We start from the raw sequence: 15,084 nt of genomic DNA, 5'->3' as shown, positions 1-15,084 counted from the left end.
GTGTGTGTGTGTGTGTGTGTGTGTGTGCCTGCAGAGCTGCCCCAGCACATGCTCCTTTTAGATGTGAGGACAAGATGGAACTCTCTGTATTTGATGATGGAGAGATTTTGTGAACAGTTTCCTGCTATCCAAGCTGCAGCCATAGACCAACGACTTAGAAAGCCCATGGAGAAGGAGAAGTAACTAATGTTTGAAAAAAAATTAAAATTACTTGTATGAAACTTGGTTGACTATAGCCATTAAAAAGGTTATGTTTGTTGTTTATGCAATATTTTTTGTTTTGTTTTGTTTATGTTGCAGACTGGCAAGAATGGGCAATGAGGACCTGAGGAAAGCAGAGGAGTTTGTGCTGCTGATGAGGATGCATTACACATCCACACTTGCTGTCTCCAGTGAAAAAAGTCCAACCTGTGGCCAGATTTTGCCCATCCTTCAGAAACTGCGCAAACACTACACAGTGCAGGAAGACGACTCTGCATTTGTTAGGAGCATCAAGGAGAACATATGGAATGATCTTTCCAAACGTTACCAGGTACAGTCACTGACATGTAATGATGGATTACTATATGACAATTAATCATATAGACTAATGGTTATTTATTGTCAGTCACATTTTCTTCTAAATTTGTGTTGTTTGTCCTCCATTGTAAACTTAAGGATAATGATATCCAGGCATTCCTGGAGGAAGCCACTGTTAACCACCAGATTTAAATCTAAAATGGACAGGGATGAAATCTGGGTCAGGGTCAGAGCATCAGCAGTGGCAGCAAACACAGAAGCAGTTGAGAAGGTATTTGAATTTGACAATTCTTTTAGCATATTTATGTTATGAGACCTTTTCTTCTTGCTCTGTGATTCTTAGACTGTAAATTTCTCCTCAAGCTGTCAGAGCCAAGAGATACACAGGCGCAGGCAGAAGAAGAGGATGGAGAAGAAGAAGAGGAGGAGGACTACGTAAGTTTATTGTAGCTGATTGTGATGAATGATGATAGATGGCAGGGATTATTACACTATTTAATTTAAAACTAAACCTTGTGGGGTATTTCATAATTTCAGACGCCAACTGTAAAGCAGAAAAAGAGGACAGCACTAGAGGAACTTTTTGAAGAAGAGGACAGCAAGCTGCTTTCCATGCAGCAGCAGCCCCCTGTCTCCACAGCCCAGAGAGTTGATCAAGAAATCCAGCTTTATAGAAGCCTTCCTCCCATTCCAACCAAAGACAGTGCCAGTTTCTGGTGGTGGAAGAAGAGTGACACATTGCCAGTATTGTCAGCTCTGGCTGAGAAGTATCTCTGTGTCCAAGCATCCTCCACCCCTTCTGAAAGGGTGTTCTCCACTGCTGGAGACACCCTAAGTCCAGAAAGATCTCGTATCCTTCCTGAGAGGGCAAATATGATAATTGTTCTGCACAAAAATTGTTAATTTGCAAAGGTTGATTGTTGTGGTCTTATCTTTACAAAGACGTCTTTGTATTTTTTATGTCAAGTGAATTTTGTTTCAAGTTGAGTCCAAATGAGCACAGTTAATATTCCAAAAGGCACAAGCTCTTCCTTGACTGTTTTCAGTCTGTGTTTTTAGTTTTTATGGCACAAAATGGCAGTTGGGCTTAAAAAGCCAAACATTAATTTTTTTGTCTGGACCAATTAATGTGAAAATTAACAATTTCCTAATCCTAAGGCACTCTTGATAATCTTACAAGACACACACTAGCGTGCCATGGCATACTGGTTGAGAAACACTGCCCTAGGCTAAGGGTCCCTGGACTTTACTTTGAGAAGTAGCTCACCTACTTTTAGGCTTGTTCTAAGGTTGTTACACATAATTTGTGTATACTCTGTGCTGTGTCTTCTGATCAGAAATTAAAGCGAGTTAATACAAACAAACAAACTTGTACTTATTTCCTCACCCAATGAGAATCGATAAGAGAATCGATAAGGAATCGGATCGATAAGCAATATCGATAATGGAATCGGAATCGTTAAAATCTTATCAATTCCCATCCCTAGTAGCCTACGAGGTCGCAGGTAAAATTTCATGTTGGATTATGGCAGGGTTGTAAAATGAAATACAGTTTGTAGTTCCCTTCTGCTATAAGCAGACAAATTTGCAATAATAAAAAAATGGTAAACATGGAAAAACTCTATTGCATGGAACAGTGAATTTTATTTAATTTTAGGATTCTCGTGGCTGCTTCTATGGCATAGTCAAGGAGAGGAGACAATAGACTGACAGTAGAAAGAGAATAGTAGAACGGTAGAGGACAATGATATGAATGTGAACAACGTGGAGCCAGTGTTACTAGGAGGAAATGTTATTTGGTTTAGGGATGACTGAACTTAAGACAGATTTAAAATGAATGAACATTATGAAGGCAGACTTCTGTAAGCTCAGATGAAGAAGGAGAAGGGTTTGACACAACCTGGCTGGTTTAGTGGAGGGCTATTTCGGCCGTGATGTCATGGCATTGTAGTCAGTGCCAGGGGCTCTGGCGGGTGCGACATTGCAGACCCAGAAGTGCTCGTGGAGCTCTGGAAGGGAGAATGGCATTTTGTTGCTAGTCCGTTAACAGTTGAAAAGTTTGCCTTAATGTTCACTCGGATACGTTAGAAGATGTGGTCGGAGCATTGGTGTTAGTAGCGGATTCGGGTCTTAATGGCTTTGATTGTTGTTCGGTGTCTGAGTCTTGGACCGATCGATGAAACGCGTGACAGTGTGGGGAGCTGTAGCCTAAGTGCTATAATTATTTCCATGACTATTCGGCTTATTGATGGTTGTGACTGGCCCAAATCATCGGCATTGCTGCGTTTGTCCTGTGGCAAATAGACAAAGTGTCATCTCCACCTTCAATTTAACTGAAAACGCATTACTGTGTAAAGTCAGTGGTGAGATGACGTCCCTCACCAACTCGCTGACAAGGATTATGCCTGCGCTGTTCGATCCCGCCTTATTAACTGCCCGTCGTCAGAATTCTTCCTCTCCTCTCCGCATGTCTCTGTCTCCACAGCGCAACTCCTAACCACTTGAGAGACCTCTCAAGCTGTCTTAAATAACTGGGAGAGTAAGAGTGATTCTTAGCTTTGAGAAATTTGATAACTTGCTTTTATTCTAAAGTTTAAAAGTAGGAGTAAATTTCATGAATTCTCAGCATTAATTCAGCAAGACTAAAATGGCACTTTGAGAAGCTTGATAAATACCGGCCCAGGTGATTCAAAGTCCTTACAGTCTATTTTTAACTGTCATGTACATGCTGAAGTCATTGCAGTGGTCCTTTGTAGCTCTGTTTGTTGTAAAGCTACCAACACTAAGGTTGTGGGTTTGAATCCCACTGAAGTCACATACAGTAAATATATTAAGCCTTATGATAAGTGATTCTGAAGTTTTGAATCTGAACGCATCAGGCAAATGAAACAATACATATGTGATAAAAGTCTTTTTGGTGATCTGCTGTGTTTTTTGTACTGAGTGGAGAAATATTACACATACATGTGTGAATAGAACCACAGTGACAGAAATTTTACCACATACTTGCGATAATAGTACCAAAGCAATCACTAAAAACTGCAATTCACTCATTCTGAGAATCAGACATGATGTCAAAATGACGATGTTCAAATTTAGCATAACAGCAAAAGAAGATAAAAGATGTGTATCTTTGAAATCCCCTTAAAAGTGCTGAAAGTCAAATGCTACAGTATTCTAAACGACAGACTACACAGTTTTCACATTAGGCAATAAATTTACATTTCCCAACATTTACAGAATCTATAATATACCACTGTTATGCTGATGATACACAGCTGTACTTACCTCTCAACCACGTGATTCAAAGTCCTTACAGTCCATTTTTAACTGCCTAAATGATATTAAGCATTGGATGGCAATAAATATACATTTCTCAACATTTACAGAATCTGTCATTTCCATGTTCTCTATCCTATATGTCTTCTCTGTAGACATAATATATTATACCACTGTTATGCTGATGATACACAGCTGTACATACCTCTGAAACCAGGTGATTCAAAGACCACGCCAACATGATATGGATTTAGGATATTTCATTGTATGAGACGGATGGAGTAGAGCCGAGATTGTATGCGAGAATGTGCTAGGGATCCGGAGGGAGGGATGAAGGGGTGAGGAAGAAGAGTGAGGGGTCGTGGGAAGTGGGGATGAAGAGATAAGAGTGACGGATGAGGAAATGGAAAGGTGAGGTATAGAGGGTTGAGGGGAGAGATGGATTGATGGATGGATGAGAACGATGGATCGGAGTCAGCCGGTGGCAGGTAAGCAGGAGACGCAGGTGAGCTGTCTCTTTGTGTGTTCTGGAACTTCGTAGAACCAGGGAAGTTGAGACTCTGTGTTGGGGAACCGTTTCTTCATGTGCTCTGCTGCGGATAGAGCCCCAAGAAGACTTAAAATGGAAAGACGTTTCAGATATCATTCAGACATCATTGGTAAGATGTGCTGAAAAAGATCCCATTGTGAACAATGAATGTTTAGGGGGCAAGTGAAAAAACGAATCAGAGCGAAAGATAACAGATGAGCCGAAATGGGACGTGTTCGAGGCGTGGTCTTTATTCCCAAATGTAGTTTATAAAACTTAATTTTTAGTACTCAAAGCTTCTACAAATTATTTTATCAATTCATCGAAGCATCGTTTAAGAAGTACTTTGGCTTGGTGGTAGCAGAGAACAACAACGCAAACGTTGTGTGGCCTTCAGATTCGGATCAAGAACAGTGCATAGAGAGCTTCATGGAACGGGTTTCCATGGCCGAGCAGCATCTATCCTTAAATCAGTGCAATGCAAAGCATCAGATGTAATCAGACACTTGAGCAGTAGAGACATGTTCTCTGGAGTGATGAATCACGCTTCTCTGTCTTCTCTGCCCGGACGAAGTCTGGGTTTGGAGGTTGCCAGGAGAACTGTAATTGCCTGACTGCACTGTGCCAAGTGTAAAGTTTGGTGGATCGGGGATTATGGTGTGGGGTTGTTTTTCCGGGGTCGGGCTTGGCCCCTTAGTTCCAGTGAAAGGAACTGTTAAAAGAGACCTATTATGCTTTTCCACATTTTATGACTTATCTACAATGTTATAATGTTGGATGTTCATGTTAAATGTAACCCTTTTCACCATAGGCTCGTGATGAAGCAAGTACTTTATAAAGCAACATATATAAGTATTAAACCCCCTTAACCCTAATGCTTGGTAAAATGGTGAAAGAGACATCCCATTGTATCATAGACCTGTCTAGGAACACTATGATTCTCACTCTCTCTACTAACCAATGAGAGGCTGAAGGAATACTCTTGGTTTTAACCCCTATTGAATATTACCACAGAAAATACTGATCTACACAGTGTCACATCCCGGCTCATTGAATGTGACAATAAGGGGGAGACCAAGCAGGTTAAAGTGCCAAAAAAGAATGTTTTATAAAATAAACTATAAACAACATAACTATTTACAACAGAAAAAACTTGAATATCAGTGGCATCAGTGGTGAATGGAATGCATGGATGAGTGAAAAATGTATGAAGGTTGAAGGTTGACGGCAACTCAGGAAAAAAACACAATTTATCTTGTGAATCAATGGTTGTGTGGTTAGTGATGTTTGCAATTCAAATTAATTCATGATGGCAATGAAAAGGGGAAGCATTCAAATGATTCAGCACCTGGTGGGCTGGACAAAGATATGAGGTGTGTTGTTCTTTAGTGTATATAAGGTGAACCCTTGATCTGCAACAACACGCTTCTACCATCTCACTGCAGAAGGTAAGTGAAACAATTCATTCTGCAAAGATTTTTCCAGTGACTATGGCAAATGAAATACTACTTTAAGGCAGGCATAACAGAAAACTGGAAGGGTTTTGCTTGCTCTAAATTCTGACCTCAGTGTGTTGCTCTAAACTGAATTATAATGACAGAAAATGTTTTGTCTCATGTGTGAGGCCGCTGGTTGTATCTGGTGCTAATTCCAGAAATATGCATATAAGACTACAATGCATTGTTAAACTAATGTGAGTGTTTGTACTTTCAGGGAGCTAAGAGGCTAATTTTTAGTATTCAGTCACCATCTTCTCAACACATCAGTGGTAAGTCCTGACTGTATCTGCCCAATGTCTTTCAGTCCTTCTGTTTCTTGTTTCCAGTATTCAGCTGTGTCCTTCTTCAAACTCAGTTTCACTGCTTAAATCAGGCACAACTATTGTTGTGTGACTGTCAAACACTCACAGACAGAGGCTTTAAAATGGTGGGTTAGCATGTTCATCACTCCTTTTTTTAAAAGGCTGTAGCCAGCGCACATTAACCTGTGTAAAATCAGTTAATCATGGTTTGTATAATTGATTTTTGTTATAAATGTCTAAAACATGTTCTCCTCTTTTGACCATGTCAGTTCTCCACTGCTGCAAAAATGAAAAAGCCAATCTTGGTTGCTGTGATCCTTCAGCTGGTGATCACAATAATAGAGATTAATGGGGTAGGTTGCTTTATTGTTATTTATAGTAGTATATTCTTCATCTATTTATGTTGTTATTGGTGCTACCATTATTGAAAATAATCCAATGATAACCAGCCAGTAACAACCAAGCTTCACTGCCACTACAGTTTGACTGATACAAATATATTTTCCTTCTCAACTTTAACAAAGTAGTTTTTGTGTGACCTAAATAAACAACAGCAAAAAAAATTAAATCATAGCTAAGGTGATAATTATGAATATAGTATTGTGTCTTTTATTGTAGAAAATGTTTTAGTAATATCCATAAAGTATATCTTGGCCAAAAAACACTGCTTTGGGGTCTGAAAAGCAGCTTGATGAGAAAATGCTTTTCCCTCTCAAACCCTAACACTGTAAAGTTTTTAATCCAAAGACAAAAGCCACAGAGGATATTTTATTAAACCAATAGATTTGTCCTGGATGGCCTTGAAGATTTCTTTTTTTCCCCCAGTTTTCCAAGAGTACCAACACATTTTTGATCTACCGTGATACAAAGCAACCAGTCATCTCTTTTTCTAAACAGATTTGTATCTCTAACATCTACAGTATAATAACAATAATAAGCGGAATTCAGTCCTACATTCACGATAAGAGAGACAATGAAGATGTTTGAAATGATGGCAAACAAAATCCGTTGGCAGCTTTAATCCTGCTGTTTGCACCCCTGAGGAATAAAACTCAGCTAAAACTACCTGACTCTGACTGATATATATTGCTTCAGATAACATATTCATCGAGCCACTGCTTTATTGTTCAGTTATTACAACACATTACTCAGAAGGGTTGTGCTCCATCTAGAACTCTCTACTAAATCTGATTGTTGTGTTGATTTGCTTTGCACTGAATGTAAACGTTGATCTGCATCTCTGACTTCTTCTGTTCACAGTACCAATTTGGAGATATAATTGTGTTTCCCAGGAAATGTCTCAAGAACACCGCAAAGCCCTTGTACATGCACTATGCCATTTATGTGGGCCCAAAGTCAGAAAGAGACATTGGCCAAGGTGATAATGACATAGTTCACCGCACAGGTACGTGTAGTGAGTAAAAATTAAAGTGAAGTATGCTCATTTAAATATAGTGTAGGAGCCACCAATGTAAGTTTTTTTGCATATTCATGTTCATTTAAATGTAGTAGACATATTACTACATAATGTTGGATAAGAGAGAGGAGAATAATCACGACACAAATGTTTTGTCATGCCCGAAGCTCCTAATCGATTTTTGGCTCCAGAGATGTCTGATTTAGACACTAAATAATATTTATTTTCTCGTCAGACTCAGATGACAAACTAGAACATTTCCCAAATCATTATGTGTACATACCATAGATGTGTTTGTAAAAAACTTGTAGCTGGGTTCCAGGCTTTTGTAACTTGTGTACAGTTAAAGTAAGTAAGAAAGGAGCAAACAAAATACATAGGGAGCAAGTACCAGATTTTGGATCAAGTTTATATACAATATTTCTAAACGTTTATTCTCACACACAGGTGACTGGGATAGGTCAAACTGTAGATTTGACAAACTTGCAAAAGTTAGAGATAATCATCAAGAGAAGAAGGACAATTACCTCGATGGCATTAAAGGCTTCAAACCAGGATCCCCGGACGAAATTGCAAAGCGAATTGAAAAAGCCTTGAAGAACTGTGAAAGATATGACCTCCTTACCAGGAACTGTGAACACATGGCTACTTTTATACGTTATGGTGAGAGCCATTCACTGCAGGTATGTACAGTGTAAAATCTTTTCACAGAAGTTTGAACATCACCATAGTACCACAATAAGAATGTAGGAGGGACAGATATTTCCGTTAGAGCCTTTTATTGCCACAATGCATACATGAAGTGCAGTAGGAGATGATGAGGCTTGACGGTTATGGTTTTCACCAAAATAATAAACAGAGAAACACACAAGAATAACAATACAGTTAGGCGCCTAACAAACAATAAAAATTATTACTCTAACCAAAGGGGTGAAGGGTACTGAAATGTTAGTACCACATAACAAGAGACATTCATTTAACAATTACATAATATAAGAAATTCATCATGCTCTAGCTTTGGTCATATTGTTTCCTGCCTTTCCATAAGAACTACAATTAACAAACCATGGGCCAGATTTACGAAAGGTTTGCGTCAGTAAAAACGTGTTCAAACTTGATATTAACCCGCAAATTAACGCGTAAGCTGATCTACTAAAGGTGTGCGTGCAGAATGAGTCTTTCAAAAGTGCAAAATATTGTACTGTTGTTCATTTACTACTTTTGTCTTAATGAATATGCAATTTAGGGCGTTTCAGTTTCATTGTGCAAAGTAATGGGAGGGTAACATGCAAATACATTTATTTACTACACGCAATGTGACCTAACAAGCCTAAACGCAATTTCATGTGAGTGTAACAGCATCTTTATTTAATACGTTGCCCTCCCGACTCTCCATGGCGGGAAACCATTAAAACACGCAAAACACTCATTTAAACAATCCCACCTCCATTGTGTTTGCTCCTGTTGTCATCTATGCAATAATTCTTAGTAAATCACCCATAAAAGGTACTAAAATTGCACGTGCAATATTTTACAATACACACGCAATTTAGTACCCTTTATTCTGGATGTTAGTAAATCAGGCCCCGTGTGTGACCTACTGCACACTTACACACAATGTGATATCTGTGGACTCAAACAATCAAGAAATGGATTATAGCACCTACTAATATAGTGTACACACTAGTCAAGCATCCTATTTACAAACAACCATTATGGTACAGCAAATATGAAAAAGGCAGTAAACTTTGTTTTACATCACATCATCTGACAGTAGCAAATCACCCATCAGTCAGGCTGCTGTGTGAATCCAAACACAGAATCACACTGGTTTATATTCAACATGCAAAAGTGATGGTGATGAAGTGCATGCTCAGTTATAAATGTCTAATGTACAATGCCAAATTTGTGCAAAGTTAAATGTGTAAGGACAAAAGTAGACCCAAAACGTTAGAGGTTGTTTCTGTTGACCCACCAGGAAGACAAAATTAAACTTGCATCTGTTTTTTTTCACAGCATGGTTCAGCTTGTCAAAGTGTGATTAATGTTAGTAAAAGAGCACAAGAACTGCTGGCCAAAGTGAGAGAACACGTCATGGACGAAGCCAATTGTACACTTCACAGCTAACAAGGATCTTGGCAGTCAATCCTGTCAGCCTGTCCTGCTCTCTTCTGCTCTTTCCTCACATGACATGAGGTCCTGTTTGAAATAAAAATGACTGAGCAAGAACTTTGGTTCATTGTCCCTGTTATTGTTAGGAATGACTTTACCTTCATCTCTGCTTGTACACAAACTGTTCAACTCAACATGGGGTTAGACATAGAATATAATTAAAATGATAGACTGATGGTTATCTGAGTAAAATTACAGTGTCTTATTAAATATAATTTTAATATTATATAATATTGCATAAATATATTTGATGCTCAGAGGTTTTATGTAAGAAATTACACTGACAAGCACTCGCAAGACTAATTAATCCAAAGAATGTCTGCTCAATCAAACACTCATTCACCAGGAGCAGACTGGACTGGCCCTTTAACAACAATATAAAATAAGGAATTTTAATAGTTTCTACCACACAATTAAAGAAACCTAAACAGAGCTGTGAAAACAGAAAACAGTCCCAGAAGGGTCCATAGAAAAGCTCAGACATGTATCTCTGCTTTTTGGTGCCATTCTTCAACTTTTTATTGTCATTTAGGATCTCCCATTAAGATTAATGGCGTTGACTGTGGGGACACTTTAAAATGCACGGTGCATGGTGACATCACAATAAGGACATTGGTAGTGTTGCCTTTGAAACTATATACCATAGACCAGCCACTCTGCATGGACACAAAGGTTTGAATCCCAAGTTCAGATGAAAAAATAATACCTCAGAACTCAGACTTCTTATGATAATAATTGTACACTGATTTCACGCTGAGAGGAGAGGAAAACACTGACAGATGATCCGTACTTGTATAGCGCCTTTCTAGTCTTTTCGACCACTTTTACACTACATCTGCATTCACCAGTCATACACTGAGCCTAAGTGCTCAAACAGAAACTAAAATTCACACTCATTCATACGCTGGCGGAACAGCTGTTCAGTATCTTGCCCAAGGACACTTCGACACGCAACCAGGGGGAGACAGGGATTGAACCGCCGACCTTCCAATTAACGGCCAACCCGCTCTTCCTCCTGAGCCACAGCTGCTCCAGATGGAGCGCAGACGGTCCAACAAACCAACAATCATGTGATGCAGCCCTGTTGGCCCCCCAGAAGATCTAAAGGGGATCCAAATGATCACAAATTTTTTTCACAAGACTGGTACCGGCTATATTTCTATTCATTTATATATATATGTATAAATGAATATATATTTTATATAGTTTTAAATGTATTCTTTCATCACTTCCCAGGAAACTCAACAAACGTAACCTATTGGCCTCAGGTGAAGATACCAACGATGGTCGTTCAGTCTTGGCACAGGTAGTCTTAACGACTGTAACGACTGTCGTCACAGCAACAAGGAACACTAACGAACCAGCGGTATCGATGACCAACGACCCCACTGAGGTTAAATAGCTGAGTTTCCCTGCCAGTCAGTCAGAACTGAAGAAGTCCTTTGGATGAGGGACGAAACGTCTTCCAGTCTCTTCAACCAAGTCCAGTTGCCCTTGATTTTAACCTTCGTTGGATAATGTGACAGTGGCATTAAGTTAAACATTTGTTAAACAAAAAATACACATTAAAGTACATGCTGTTAATAGTAAAAGTATAAAAGGCTGGTGTGTCCCCTCTGTTTCCTCTTCATGTGCTCATGGTGACCTGGATAAACTGGAGAGAGAGAGAGAGAGAGACACATATCCAGTGTTATTGTACAACTAACAATCATCACCCACCTGGCTGTCTTGTCTTGGCTCTGAGTTATCTGAGTGTTTAAAGCTGCACTGATTGTTTTGTTGGAAAGTTTGAAGAAAATGATATTTCACCTAAAATTGTTAAGGCGAGTAATCAGCTGCAGAATGTAAGTCTAATATTCACTCTGCTCTTAGCTGTGGTTTGATCTCCACCAACTCCTGACAATATTATCTGTCTCTAACTGTGTCTGTCCATATGTTTCTGGGCAGGTAGTGTCAGTGGCTTTATCTTGTATTGGCTTGATTGCAGAAAACCGCCGCCTACTGGAGACGGTGTGGAAGAGCTAAATATTTCCCTAAGATATTATTAGTGACCAAAGCTAAAAAGGAGAGAGAATTTTGGACTTACATCCATCAGGTGGACAAAAACACGACTCCAAATACATAAATAAATCTTCCTCAATATCTGCTGGGTGTGTAAAGACGCAACTGTGTTTGTCATATAAACTTAAAATGTGATATGTCAGTGTCGTGTTTACAGCTTGCTTCTGCCGCATCCAAAGTGGGCAGAAAATAATGGTAAAAATAAATGTGTAGATGTGTGCTTTGTCTTTGTAACGCCACAAAACAAAGTAATAATACATCCTTAAAAGAAAAATGTTCACAGCTTTATTTTAAGTTTTTAAATTTATAATTGGCAGTGGTGTTTAGAGGTGGCAGTTTTGATCATTTCATGTTTGATGTCAGTTCAATTTAGATAGCACCTCCATAACGTAAGTTTTCTCAAGACACAGGGGGGCCGCCAGGAATTTTGGGCCCCATGACAAAAAAATCTAATTCAGACCCCCTGCGCAGCTGTTGTTACCACAACTTAGGACCTAACTGTCCCATCAAAAGCTTTACATAACTCTAATTATAGGCTTGCAACTGTCTGGCTTCTTGTAGTTCAATACTAGCACTAACACAATATTTGCTGCTGGTGATTTGTACATGCATGTCTGCATAGAGGATGCAGTTCACTATTTGATGCAAGATTAAAAGCCACCATAAAAAATGTCTTTAACTGTCTCAATGTATTTTTATTGTAAAATTGAGATAAAATTATCTTAACATTAATGAAATATAAAAAAAAAAGCCTCCCTGTCAGTCAAATCTGCAGGCCACAAACCTGGGTCAACACCCTCTTTATGACTTCTGTCTTCTTCACTCATCATTGTAACTTTCTTTCCCTTCTTCCTTTGCTTCCACACTTCTTTCTCCTTCTACCTGAGAGGGCCCTGGCTCTGTAGGATGCACAGAATGCATGTAATATATACAGTATATGTATTAAAATATGCCATACACCAATATATGACACTAACACTACAGAACATTGACCCAAATTACCTACAGTTCTGTATCACCACCACTTGATTAGACACATTAGATGTGATAGATTGTGTGTGTGTGTGTGTGTGTGTGTGTGTTATTTCATAATGATCATTATGTGAGAAAATAATTTGTGTTTGAATTTCTGTCATTAAGAAAAATTTCATTGTCTTTTTTGTCACGGTAAAGAGACAGAGACACAGAGAAATTCCCACAGACTCCCTGGCATTAACACAATGTGCTCCCCTTCTTCACTGGGACAGGGAGGCTACAGTTATGGGGAGACTGGGCTGCTGCTGACACATCTGTTGTTAGTCTGCTGAAAGGGGCAGGGACAATGATTTAATATGAATATCTTGCTAAACTTTTCCTTGTACTGATTAAATGTTGAGGAAATGTAGGCTAACACTAGACTGTAGCTAGCTAGCTTATCACTGTGTTTCTGGTAGTGTTGTGTCGTTCAATGAACGTTTCGTTCATAAGACCTAATCGTGTGTATGACTTGGGAGGAACGGGTTGTCTCAGTGAGTGATTCGTTTATTTATGCGTGAAGGATCTTGGACTCTTACGTTCACTCGTCACATGGCAGCAGCATGGGCTCCGTCAGCACAGGAAGCAGAATTGATTAATTCATGACTCTCAACTGTGGGTCTCTAGATCTGAGTCGTTCATTTGTCACGTGACAGCTCCTACTGTGGAGCAGGAATGAACGACTCGTTCAGCGCTCACATGGGTCCTCCTCAGTCTTTCGTTCACTCGGCAGGCTGAGTGACTGCCAGCGCCGGAGAGTGAGAGGCAGGTCGGCTGTCAGGTAACAGTCACTGGACTGACATTATATAGCTATTTTGTTAATTATGTGACATTTTATAAAGCATACCGTTATTACAGCGCAGTGATGTGGTGCTTTATAGTTTTAACACAGCCGCACCGTAACTTTAGTCCTGCTAGTGTTTAACATTACAGCTAATAGCTGATGAGAGTTGTTCTGGGTCCACTCCACTTCAGAGTCCTGACAGGGTTCTACCTGGAGCTGAATTACCTCAGAGGTCGTGTCCTCTCCAAAACAAACAGACCCGGTAATTAAAACATTAAAACACAGCCACGTAGCAACGTGACTCGTGAACAACCTGCAGTGTTTGAGAGCGATGTGCTCATGTGTGTTTCTCTGTCTGCAGAATCAGGACCTGATGTGGCCCATTCTGCGTCCAGAACTGCCAAACTGCTGCGTTTATATGTGTTTATTTTGTTCCTCTCTCTGTGCTGGAGTTCTTTAAGAACTTGGTGGCTTGATCCAGATTATTATTAAATTGGTTGAATTTTAATAAGAGTGTGTTTATTCACATAATGTATCAAGCTTATTACTTCAATATATTTACTGCAAATCTGATTAATATTTTACTCATGGATAAGGATGTTAGGCTGCTGTATGAATGTGGACTTCAGAGATAATGATAGTAATTATAGACATAAGCCTTTATTTGGCTGGTCTGGTTGTATACTCGGGAAAGATTGTGAAAAGAGAAGGATTTAGGCGGAGTAGTGGACTGCATATAGACAACATATTTCTGTGGTTTTTACATGGTTTGAATTTGGTTGTGGGCCCAGGGGGGTTTATATAATGATGATTTACAGTAATCAGGAGGTGAATTTGTGCATTATACTTTGTCAAATAAAGCAAGCCAGGCAGCCTTCCGTGTTTGAGAACACTAGAGGGCTGCAGCGCCGCAATAACCAGCCTAGTTCAAATGAACAAAAAGATTAGTGTTACAGTGTGGTGTGGGGACAGAGTGGACCCAAACGCAACTCTGGGGAAGAACAGGCTTTATTGAAGGGGATACGGGGTTGAGGGAGTGGAGGTGAGGGAGTGGCGGACGCCGGGGAAACACGGGCACGGGGAACCAAGGAGACTGAGACAAGGGAGCCGGGGGCACTGGGGACCGAGGAAGCAAGGAGGTACGGGGAGGAGCCGGGAGGACGCCGTGGAAGAGGTCCGAGGGGAGAGGGCAGGGTGGCGAGCGCAGCTGGCGGAGCGGAGGACGGAGGTGAGTGGACCTGGAGGGGAGACAGACAGACAGGGTCAGACACAGCTGAGACAAAGCACAGGGAAATAGAAAAGATGCAGAATATGTGCCAGCTTGAATGGTGAAGTGGCACCGGGTAAGGAGCAACGACGATCAAGCAGGGGTTGACTGGAGAACCGGGGTAGAAGTGCTGTCAGAGATGAGGCTGATTACTGGCAGGTGTGGCAGGCAGAGGAGGTGGCTGACGAGGTGCAGGTGCGGGTCGTTGGCTGGGCTCAGGAGCGGAGGGAGAGAGAGAGAG

At 40.1% G+C, this 15,084-nt stretch overlaps 1 protein-coding gene across 1 annotated transcript; it reads left to right on the top strand.

The window, feature by feature from the left end:
* Positions 1-5,742: 5,742 nt before the first annotated feature.
* Positions 5,743-9,774, top strand: LOC119896842 (phospholipase A and acyltransferase 1-like). The gene is made up of 6 exons (XM_038710277.1): positions 5,743-5,775; positions 6,041-6,095; positions 6,398-6,481; positions 7,389-7,533; positions 7,993-8,228; positions 9,562-9,774. Exons 3-6 carry the CDS (start codon positions 6,416-6,418, stop codon positions 9,670-9,672), a joined length of 558 nt encoding a protein of 185 aa, XP_038566205.1. The 5' UTR covers positions 5,743-5,775; positions 6,041-6,095; positions 6,398-6,415; the 3' UTR covers positions 9,673-9,774.
* Positions 9,775-15,084: the final 5,310 nt, after the last annotated feature.

This window comes from Micropterus salmoides, unplaced genomic scaffold, assembly GCF_014851395.1.
Source record: "Micropterus salmoides isolate LMB-PRFRI ecotype aquatic unplaced genomic scaffold, ASM1485139v1 Ms_hic_scaffold_11, whole genome shotgun sequence".
NCBI classification, from domain to species: Eukaryota; Metazoa; Chordata; class Actinopteri; order Centrarchiformes; family Centrarchidae; genus Micropterus; species Micropterus salmoides.
This window is presented reverse-complemented; position numbering and strand designations above follow the sequence as displayed.